Source organism: Fusarium odoratissimum, assembly GCF_000260195.1.
Source record: "Fusarium odoratissimum NRRL 54006 unplaced genomic scaffold supercont1.10, whole genome shotgun sequence".
NCBI lineage: Eukaryota > Fungi > Ascomycota > Sordariomycetes > Hypocreales > Nectriaceae > Fusarium > Fusarium odoratissimum.
The window spans coordinates 1408527-1419444 of NW_022158696.1; the positions used below are offsets into that span (position 1 = coordinate 1408527).

Below are 10918 nucleotides of genomic sequence, written 5' to 3' on the forward strand. Positions count from 1 at the left end.
AATCACATTCCTTCGTGGCTTCGTCATATCCAAAGATTCTCTCTCTATGTCTTAATGTTTCCTCCTCGTCACCCGTAGGTAGGACAACCGACTTATTGAATAACGACGATCGTTGATCGTCAGGGAAAATCACGTTGTCTGTGACTGAATGTTCCTGTGAACTTGTTGAGCCTTGATGCCTGTTGCGCTAGGACTCTTGTAAGTGAGGACCACGATGTCCATGGGTAGAGTCTGGAGTGGTTCCTGAAGCCAACCTCAAACCTCAGACTGACCAGCATCTCTTCTCCGTCTACGAGATGAAAGAGGTATACGGATACAGATACAATAGGAATTACCCACTTGTGAAGAGAGTCTGGCTCTTTCTTGCTCACATTTTCCAGGTTGAAATGGCCTCTATCAACACCAAAGTTCATGTGGAAATCTTATTCAAGAGACTGACATGTAAGTCGGACATCCAAAGCCCTGGTTCGTCAATACCCCACTGGGCGCCTCTCAGCACCAGTGCTCAGGGGTATTCCCGTCCTTCAGACGCTCCTCAAGCCATGGCAAGCCACCTCACCCCTGAGACCTCCCCTCAGGCCCAGGGACTTCTCTGTTCTTCCCAGCCAGGGGAGATCCCATGGCACTGGCAGTTGGCATGGGATGGCGCCCGTTGGACTGAAGATCGCCTCTAACATGGCATGGAATTCTGGTGGAATGGCATGAGGTCTATTCTCGATGGAGCAAAAAAGATGAGCGCTTCTGCTGGTCAGTCTAGAGGTCGCAGGTGTTGTAGGACAGCAGCATCTACTTAGACGCTGGAGTAACTGTCCCAAGATAGATCGAAGGTCGCAGCACGGGCACTTGCACTGGCACTCGCAGGTTGCAGCGAGTCCAAAGCAAGATACGATTGGGACGGGGCGTTGGGGCCGTGTCTAGAGCCCACCCGTTCGCTGGCTCCCGTCCCCTTCAGACCATTCAGCGTCATGATCGTCGCCGTCACTTGCTGGTGGGCATGCTCTATCCCGGGTCCCATCACTTGCCTCGTACAGGACTGGGCTACCTCGAACAAGTGAGTGAGTTGTGTTGTACAGCGTGTACAACAGAGACAACGTCAACCCTGGCTAGTCAATGGGTACAGCACAACTTAGTTTTCGTTAACCAGCGAGTTCCTCATACCAGCCACTTCCAATGAGGAGTCTTCTCTCCTTCTAACAGCCGCCCAGTGGCCCTCTTATTCAGGCCGTCTCTGCCTCCACCAGCAGAATCAGTAGCAGCCATGGCATGGCCATACCACGCCAGGCCAGCTCATCGCATCGGGCACAGGACCTCGAGGCTAGCATCAGCATCAGTGTCAACCATGTCCTGACCTACATCCCGATACGCCGGCCCCTCTCATGACGCGCAGGAAATCTTCCCGTTCTGATCAAAACAAACAAACGATTTGCTTCCCCTATCCTCTTGTGCACTCCCCCACTAGCTGACGGTGGTAATTTGAGCTTTAATTGTGCTCTTTATGCCGACCAGCCCATGTCATCTCGCTTCTTATGAGTGAGTCCGGGGTGGCCCCCGCTATATGCGAGAGGGCACTGCGCTAACAATTCAATTATGTGCGCTCGTCAGTTGTTGGGCCTGCGTGTGGACGAGAAGAGGCACAAAAGCCCTGCTCATAAGCTTGGGGCCTCGGCCAGAGGGACCACAAAGCGCATCAAATCGAAAAGCTACGCATCGTACTTTTGAGATTTGAAGCCCCTAGCATGTCGTCCATCTAATCAACTGCCAATCAAGACCATCAATCGGCATTGCTTCTACCGTTGCTGCTCCGTGCTTCTTGATCGGAAGTTTTAGATCAACTCATATATCGACTTACATGGAGCATCATCGTCACTTGCACTAACATAATGAAAGGTCCTTCATTGTTCACATCCAACAGATCAGCTCAACTCAATTCACTCGCATGCATCCCCCGCGCTCGCATATTTTACACTAGACAGGGGATGCAACTGGCTGTGCACAACATCAGTGCCAACTTTGTTGACCGCCTGACTTGGTTGCATATTCTATGGGACATCGCTGCAGCTAGCACGCCGTTGAAGCACACCGCACAAGTCTGCGGCTCTGTGAAATGAACCCCTATGCAGTTCATATTATAAGGGCCGTGTAAGTGGCCTCTGGCGGCAGCGGTCTACAACTTTCAGTGCAGCTTCACCAACTTTAACATACTCCTGAGCCCCTATTCGCAAGCTGTTTCCCGCAGATGGTAGCCGTTGTCCTGTTGTTGCGATGCAAACGCACAATGTGTTCAAGTGTGATGAAACCAAGCAAGAGTTTAATTAGTTACAGCCTACACATCCACGAAAAGTTGCATGACTTTAATTAGCATGTAGTCGAAATTAAGCGCTCGGATAAAGGATGCAGATATTGAATTTATTCATGTGCGTTAAAATGATAGTCTTGCATAAGAGACCGTCGAGAACAGAACCAACTTGAACCCAAGCGCACCGTTATCCGAAACGGAAGACACAGACAAACGCCATGACGCAAAGTGGCTTCATTCTCGTCTTACCATAACTGCGGCCAAGTGGGCTATGACTACCCTATAGTGTTCTGGAGTTCGGCGTCATTGGGGCTTAGAAACCTGCTGGCCTCAATAACGGGCCACGCTGGCAATGCAAAACGCATCTCGACGGGCCGTCTGCTTGCCTGCTTCCGTCTGTGAGGTTTCGGTGCAGCGATGCAATGCTTCAAGTGGACTCGGGACTGCATGAGAGAGTGTAGCATATACTATTTGATTGGACAATTGGACACCACATTGGCAAGGGAGTCAGCGAGGGGTACAGTAACTTTGCAGGTCAACTTCAGCCTTTGACTAAAGTCTCATATGCACCTCCTCGCGAGGGAGGATCGAGATGAGCGAATTTTGCATGCCAACTGAAGTGGGTGATCCTGAGCACGTAGTCTTCTGGCATCAAATCTTGGCGAAGCAATTCCAGCATCGTGTTCTGCTTCAATAAGCCACATTCTGGGCAAAATCCAGCGTCACTCTCAAGATTCCCCACAAAGGCATAGCAGGGGATCATAGTGAGACGGCCGAGATACCGAAGATCTAATAAAGTTCCATCTTCTCGAGATGAATCAGACCATTAGGCGGCTAGATCTGAGTCAGTATCAAACTCTCAAAAAGCACTAGTGAATGACAGAATTTCGTCCAGATCTGGACTCGAAGGGAGGGTTCATGTACTCACTGGTATGAACTGTCTCAGCCTCACGCCAGCCTCCCTAAACACCCGGGCTGTGTCGTTGTCCATGCTGTACGTATGGGCGTAGACAACCTCGCTAATACCCACCTGGCAGATTTTGATACTGCATGTGAGGCAGGGACACGTGTCGCAGTATAGGACAGAACCCTCGCGTATTCTTTCTCGTCCCGCTTCCAAAAGCGCGTTCTCTTCGGCATGGATACACAGGCAAGTCGATAAGCCCACTCCGGAGCTGTTGCCGTCATTGCACCTTGGACAGCCTCCTTCAGTGCAATTCTGTAGTCCCCTTGGAGTCCCATTATAACCGGTGCTAATGACCCTGCGTTCTTTGCCAACAAGAACACATCCGACCCTACGCTTCATACAGTTGGAGCGTTGTGCAGCAAGGGATGCCAATTCCATAAAGTAAGTGTCCCAGCAAGGGCGAAGACGATCAGGATTTGGGATGTCCAGCTTGCCAAGGGTAGCATAGAGGTGCGCTAGAGAGGATGATGTGTTGAGAAGTCTCACAACAGCACGCGAGATAAGGGGTGAGAGGCCTTTCTCTGCATCGTATAGGTGGGTATCGCTCTCTGTGACAAAGTCTTCTAGACTCATGTCAGGCTCTCCTGCATGCCTCTGCCTCGCGCGGTCCTGGAACCGTCGCCAGCGGACCGTCAATGGCGCATCGACGGAGAGCAGTAAGAAGAAAGGTCGACGAAGAAAGACGTCTAGAACGGCCTCGGTGGGAATGTCGGTAGTGACAAAGCGGCTACGCCAGCGTTTCGTCACAAAGTCGAGGAGTTCCTCAGCTGTGGAAAACACGTGTTGCGGACCATCCCGGAGAGTCAGCGTGGTTTCAGAAGAAGACTGGTAACCATTCTTGGTGGTGAGCGCTGTTGAGGTCAGAGCGCCTGTGAAAGCTGTTGAGTCGGTAGACTGTGATGGAGACTCTGCACCGTGTTCCTCGGGTGATGCGGATTCGGCTCCAAGCGAGGAATTGGACGGCCTTGGCTGCGAGTGTGGCTGTAGATGGAGGAGTTTGAATCCATGATGCTCAACGAGATATTGGGCCACCGTCTTTTTGCCGGAGCAAATACCTGAACGTTGTGAGTTTATGACTTGACTTGGGAAGTTTGCGATATGTTCTTACTGCCGCAGACGCCGATGAGCATGTTGTGGTTCGATGCTGTGGTTTTGTTCTGATGTTTGTGGAGGTAAAGTCAGGAACAGGCTTTGGGTGATGTATCATGCCTCACGTTGATATTTTCGTATGGTCATTTAACGCGTACGGCGACTATTCTAAGCGCGTCGCAGAGTGTGGGGGTGCACTGTTCGCAGCCGTGACCGTTGGTGTTCTAGAATGTCTACAGAACCCTTTGAAAAGTGTCGCAAACTCGACTTTGAAAGCGGCCGACAAGTTGACAAGTATGTTTCTCCATCTTACGAGTTATCATACAAATCTCGATCTAGTTAGACACTTCATATATATAGATGCTGTGAGTTATGATCAAAGCGCACATTCCAGCAGTCCCGAGAAAGCTTGAACCCTTGAATGTTTCAGACACAAATCTCTCGTTAATGAAATGGCGTCCTCAAGATAAAGGTCACATTCTTCAAGTGAATGGTGGAAATAAATCTGAACGGGTGTATGCTTGATAACTTCCGATATACCGAGTTTGCGGTTGTGAAGAACGTGTTTCTCCTGTAGCTGAGGTGATGGTAAATGAGTCTTAAGGGTCATTGTTTATGATGAACGGGAATAATGGGGATTGCAATATCGATCCCCTTTTCTCGGTAAAATTTGAAGCTGGATTACTGACGGTGATATGTAGTTGCTTTCGGTCAGCAACTTTCTATCAATGTAGCTGGGAAATCTTCAACGGGATGACATCCATAGCGTCGATCTGAGGTATGGATATGACAACGCTTTAAATAGACATGAGCATGACTCTATTATGACGATATAATAAGAAACACAATGTAGAAGACTATTAATACTGGGATGTCCTTTTTTATTTTACATAGGCATTCGGACTTGCATGCACGAGGGCCACATCGCAGCCACCAACATCAAGGGCTTTTGCTTACCCTATAACGACATATACACTGTGAGGGACCTCTGAAATGGCGATAAGGCCTGGTCCGATAGGTAAGTTAGGCTGCGTGACGGGAGGCAGGTGCATGCCCAGTACCCCGCGGTGGGGCTAAGGGGAGGCAGGAAAACTTAGGACATTTATCCCAAGTGATAAAAAAACTGATCTAAAGGCTTCCTAAGTCTGCACTGAATCTGCCTAAATATTTTTATCACTTAGAATAGAGGTCCTAAGTTTTCTTGCTCCCTGGCGCCTGCCTATGACCTAAGGCGGAGCTCCACATCCATGATCACCAGTGACGGTCATCTTATCCGTTCAGGTGAACCCTTCATAAGATCACGGAATACACACAACGATGACCTTATATTCCAGCTATAACAGGTCATGAGCCCTCGAGAAGACACTTTTAACAGCCAAAAAATTAAAACAGTATCGCTTTGGCAATTTGTTTACCTTATCCGACTACAGTAGCGACGAGGAAAGCAACTGGCTCTTGAACAGGACCAACATATCGAATCTGCGAACTGTATCCAACCTTTAACCATACAAAAGCTTTTTGAGCTTTAAAGAACAGTAGTGTAAACAGTGACAGCCCTACAACAGGCCGACATAATAGCGCTCAAAAACCATAAGGTTTATCTGCCTCAGGGACGCAGTTGCTGCCGTAACAAAGCAGTACAATACCTGCTCTCAGCAGCTGGACCGAACCTTCCTCCCCTTCATCCCACCCAAAAGGCTACTTTCCGCAAATACTAAGCAGGCGAAAGTCGTCACGGTTTAGCAACAACCGCAGTCGGATCAGTGTTGGAAGCGAGCCTCTAATCACGATGGCGGCCCCTTTGCAATTTGCCCCGTTCATCTCAGAGATCGAGCTGTCGTTCTACTCGGCGCTCTTTGGCTCAAAGCTTGAGCATGACAAGCTCGACGACTCAGCGCGGAGCATTCTTGGCCTCTATGAACCCCGCTTGGAAGAACCAGAGTCCAGCTGCCGCATGCAGATATTAGGAAATGCCCTCACGAGCAGCAGGTAGGTCCGCTGTTTGATTTATGCACAGTCCTTCTCTGACTATGGCAGAACTAATGCGCCCAGTCCCCCTCTTGGGACAATGAGGGCCGAGGGAATCATTAGGAACGTCAATACACTCGAGGATTTCAAGAATACAGACAAACCTGCTATGCTCAAGACTGCGGGCCGACAGGTATTTATGAGCCCACCGAGACTGGAGCACCGCTGACAACTCTAGATCTGGGATGCGATCAAAGATGGTAGTATCTACTCTGTTCCATCCCTGCTCTCGTCATTCATCATACTTTCATACGCGGACCTGAAAAAGTACAAGTTTACGTACTGGTTCGCTTTCCCTGCTCTGCACTCTGATCCTTCGTGGAAGCGATCCGGTCCAGCCGAACGGCTCAACTCCAAGGAGAGCACGGCACTTGTTGACAGGGTAGGAACTTGGAGGTACAGTGTCGACTCCCGCGAGCATGGCTTCTTTTTGGTCAAGAAGGTACACGGTGAAGTTCAGGATACGGATGATCCGGATTCTTCCCAGGGACTTCCTTTTCGATGGGAAGTTGCCTCGCTGCGAGAGTTTGAGAATGGTTTCTTCGACCAGGTGGCTGAGGAAGACCGCTATGTTGCGTTTGTTGACCCTTCGACGTACCCAGAAGGTCCTGGATGGCCCCTGAGAAATTTCCTGGTCCTTATCCGACAAAGGTTTCATCTGACAAAGACCAAAGTAATCTGCTACAGAGATATCCAGGCAAAGAGACACGAAGCCCGCAGTGTCATTCTTCCAATCGAGATGGATCCAGTCGAGAACTTAGAGATCACTGAAATGCCCAAGGTTACTGGCTGGGCACGGTCGAGTAACGGCAAACTCCAGGCACAACAAGTCAACCTAGGAGAGTATATGGATCCTGCACGACAAGCTGACGGCTCTGTCGACCTGAACTTAAAGCTCATGAAATGGAGGATCGCCCCTGAACTCGACTTAGATGCTATTAAGAACACGAAGTGCCTGCTACTTGGCGCTGGTACGCTGGGAAGTTATGTCTCAAGAAACCTTATGGGTTGGGGCGTCCGGAAGATAACGTTTGTGGATTATGGGCGAGTGTCATTTTCCAACCCTGTCCGACAGCCACTGTTCAACTTCCAAGACTGTCTTGAAGGAGGAAAACCAAAAGCACATCGAGCTGCTGAAGCATTGAAAGAAATCTACCCAGGGATAGATAGTGAAGGACACAGGCTGTTCGTTCCTATGCTCGGTCACCCTTATATAGACGAGTCGAAGACAAGGGAGGAATACGAAAAGCTGGAGAAGCTTATCGACGAACACGATGCCATTTTCCTCCTCATGGATTCAAGAGAGTCACGATGGCTGCCAACGGTCATGGGAAAGGCCAAAGGAAAGATTGTCATGAACGCCGCCCTGGGTTTCGATTCGTATGTTGTTATGCGGCATGGTTCTGAAAGCCATGCCGAGGGGCAGACACCGCTTGGCTGCTATTTCTGCAACGACGTCGTGGCCCCAGCTGATGTAAGTTTCCATTTCTACTTTCTAGACCGTATCTAACATTCGTTTAGTCTCAAAAGGACCAGACCCTGGACCAGCAATGTACTGTTACTCGACCCGGTGTTGCAGCGATTGCGTCTGCCCTTCTTGTCGAACTTCTGACAAGCTTGTTACAACATCCACTGGGTAAAGATGCACCAGCACCACAGCCAACTCCTGGAGTGGTTCCAGAGCGAGACCCACCTGAGCATCCTCTGGGGTTGGTTCCGCATCAGATAAGGGGCTATGTGTCGACATTTCAGAACATTGTTATCCGCGGTCAATCTTACGACTGCTGCAGCGCATGCAGCCCCAAGATTCTTGATGCCTACCGCAATGATGGATGGGGTTTTGTAAAGAAAGCACTGCAAGAGAAGGACTACGTGGCAGAGCTATCGGGTCTGGCCGAAGTTCAGCGAAGAGCAGAGGAGATGGCTGCCCAGGTTGACTGGGAAGAGGATGACGACCTTGTCGAAGATGGTGATGGAGAGCTAATTTAGAGTATATACTAGTCTAAAGGCCTACTAAGTCTATACTAAATTTGCCTAAGTTTACTAAGTTTACCTAAATGTTTTTGTTACTTAGGATAGAATTTAGAAGTTTTCTTGCCTATATCAGAGACAGCATTGAGAATCGTGCGATGTCTGAAGAGACTAGTTCTATGAAACCAGGAATATTCGATGGACAAACCCCAACACGTGATAGTTATGGACAATGACGTGGTGCCATATCTTGAAACGCATCGTAATATAGGTTAGTGGGGAAAGTCGAAGAGAATCGAAGAAATAGAGGAGTTGGTATCAGTGTCGGCGTCGGCGTACCTAGTCTTCTAGTAGCTGCTTTTATTGTAGGACGGCTGACAGGTTCAAAGAATGTGTAGAAGCGGTCATGTCATAAATCTGTTGAGGAGTATAATTCGGAGTATAACTCGGCGTATTTGGAAGGTTCATGAGATATTGCCAGGGAGTCGTTCCATTTAAGATAGAGCTCTCAAGGATAGCGATCGCTAAAGTACCCCATATCGTTGATGCCTGGGGATGATTAGTGTATGTGATGTAACCTGAATATCAAGCGGGGTGTTTAGGATGAAAAGCGAATATTGGAGGTAATGTACAGTAATCACAAGAGAAAGAAGCTTTGAAGTTATAACATATGGAATTATATAGTTCTAGAAATTTATCATATGTAGTCGTAGATGGGTTGCTTTAAGCACCCTTCCTGCAATGCACCTCAACGCCTTTCCATGCTATTTACCAGTGACTGTGCATTGTCACAACAATTGGTCCCAATATCCAGGTATCCATGCGTGCATGTGTTTATCGAGTAGTGGTACCGTCGAGTCTTGCTCAGTCGAAGTCTATCCAACAGATTGGGTGTTTCTGTATATCTATCCTTTACAGTCTACCGTCGAAGGCATACTGGGCAGCGAGGGGCCAGCCGAGGATGACAGCGAAGCCAGGGAAGAAGCTGAGAGATTGTTAGTTGATATTGGCAAAGTCTTGGGTGACAGAGCAACTTACAAGAGAGCTTGGCTTCCAACTCGCTTGAACATCTTGGCGTAGTCGGGCTTAGCGGGCTGCTGAGTGATGGGAAGACGCTCGAATGGGTGAGACTCCATGGCTCGGCCAGCGTTTCGCATAGCAGTGAGGAGAGAGAATTGGCGGCGCTGAACAGCGCGGGCGGCAGATCGAACAACGATGGGAGACATGTTTGATTGATTTTAAGGAGTCGGGTTGGTGTAAGTGGTTGGTTGAGTTGAGTTGTTTTTGAGATGAATCGATTTCAAGTTGTCCTTAGAGGAAACCCAGTAGTAATATACTCAAAGAATTGAATTGAGTGGTGAAGATGTTTGTTGAGTGGGGAGTTGTTATTGCTCTGATGATGCTGATGATGATGAGAGAAGAGACTATCTTTGGGAACGGTAGATGACATCCTCTTATACAGAATTGAGATGCCGATCTTTTTCACTAAAGATCACAAATTTGGTCAAGGATTCCTTCAAACGGCGACCTCCCAGAACCCGTGCAGCCGGATACATCCATTGTGGTCAGATTTCATCTGGTTTGGCGACCATCATGCCACTGTAGAGACCTGGATCCTGGGGTATTAGAGGGTGTTTTGACAGCTGGCCAATCATTTTTCACCGTAAACTATCAGTCAGCACAACAGCCCAGAGGTGCATGGCACGATTTCTAGGGCGTCGAGTGCGGTTGTGGTGCGATTCTGATTTGGTCGGCGGGGACCGGTGACGCTGGCGATTGGTCAATTGGCACACCCTTACCAACACCCTGTTTCTCCCGTCAACACTTCGTCGTTATCGACTGATTCTGAAGGATCCCCAAAAAGAATTTCAGAATTTCTGGATCCCAAAGGAAGCAATGACCTGCGCTGTTTCCGGGGAACGGCGAAGAGCAAGTGGTTGCATTCGTGAGCCTGGATTGCGAATATTACCAGGGTTTGCCATGATATGATACTCGTTCAGCCACTCACGAGGCTCTCATGCTTACCCCAAAATGCATATGCCCATGTCGTTTCTAGTCACGTTCTAGGTTCTGGCCCAGATTGACAGGACAGCCCAGATTTGATCGCATGAGATCCAGATGATGATAACCATGCCATGATTGCCCTGGCTCTCGCCGATGCCGATGCCGGTTCTGGTTCATTCGCTTCAATCGTTGATTCTTAGTCTACCCTGTCCATTCCCGTGCCGATGGTAGGCCTCTTTCGGAGAATTCTAGCTCAAAGGAGTCACCCAGTTGGTGTTGTGAGTGAAACCATGAGGCAACGGCGCGGAGGAGAGAGATTTCGGAGCCGAACATTCGGCCAGCTTTCAGCATCATGTGACCTAAAACGTGATGTGGTAACGTCCGTCACCCAAAGACTGGCCACCCCCACAGACCGGCCACCTCACTTTTAACCCAGCCACCCAATTTATATATACTTTAAACAGTCACAACTCTACCAATTTAATTCCAATTAATTTCAAACTAACGCCAATCAATTCAGAATGCCTTCTTTTACTGAAAAAGATATGAGCGCCGCTCTCCAG

At 48.9% G+C, this 10918-nt stretch overlaps 4 protein-coding genes across 6 annotated transcripts; 1 reads left to right on the plus strand and 3 right to left on the minus strand.

Annotated features, from left to right (window-relative positions):
• Positions 1–914: 914 nt before the first annotated feature.
• Positions 915–1260, minus strand: FOIG_07394 (uncharacterized protein; the record flags this gene model as incomplete). The annotated part of the gene is made up of 2 exons (XM_031206959.1): positions 915–1103; positions 1159–1260. The coding sequence occupies 2 exons, from the start codon at positions 1258–1260 to the stop codon at positions 915–917; spliced, it is 291 nt and encodes a 96-aa protein (XP_031064078.1).
• Positions 1261–2012: 752 nt separating this feature from the next.
• On the minus strand, positions 2013–4818 carry FOIG_07395 (dCMP deaminase). 2 transcript variants are annotated; one of them, XM_031206960.1, is made up of 3 exons: positions 4372–4818; positions 3225–4318; positions 2013–3130 (listed from the first exon to the last, which is right to left on the minus strand). In XM_031206960.1, the coding sequence occupies exons 1-3, from the start codon at positions 4391–4393 to the stop codon at positions 3086–3088; spliced, it is 1161 nt and encodes a 386-aa protein (XP_031064079.1). In that variant the 5' UTR covers positions 4394–4818; the 3' UTR covers positions 2013–3085. The 2 variants fall into 2 exon arrangements, with proteins under 2 accessions (XP_031064079.1, XP_031064080.1); XM_031206961.1 differs by having other exon boundaries at positions 2013–4318.
• A 791-nt stretch (positions 4819–5609) lies between these two features.
• On the plus strand, positions 5610–10009 carry FOIG_07396 (ubiquitin-like modifier-activating enzyme atg-7). 2 transcript variants are annotated; one of them, XM_031206962.1, is made up of 4 exons: positions 5610–6341; positions 6390–6513; positions 6559–7854; positions 7902–10009. In XM_031206962.1, the coding sequence occupies exons 1-4, from the start codon at positions 6142–6144 to the stop codon at positions 8367–8369; spliced, it is 2088 nt and encodes a 695-aa protein (XP_031064081.1). In that variant the 5' UTR covers positions 5610–6141; the 3' UTR covers positions 8370–10009. The 2 variants fall into 2 exon arrangements, with proteins under 2 accessions (XP_031064081.1, XP_031064082.1); XM_031206963.1 differs by having other exon boundaries at positions 6405–6513.
• On the minus strand, positions 8338–10672 carry FOIG_07397 (uncharacterized protein). The gene is made up of 2 exons (XM_031206964.1): positions 9390–10672; positions 8338–9336 (listed from the first exon to the last, which is right to left on the minus strand). The coding sequence occupies exons 1-2, from the start codon at positions 9575–9577 to the stop codon at positions 9264–9266; spliced, it is 261 nt and encodes an 86-aa protein (XP_031064083.1). The 5' UTR covers positions 9578–10672; the 3' UTR covers positions 8338–9263.
• Between the last annotated feature and the right edge of the window lie 246 nt (positions 10673–10918).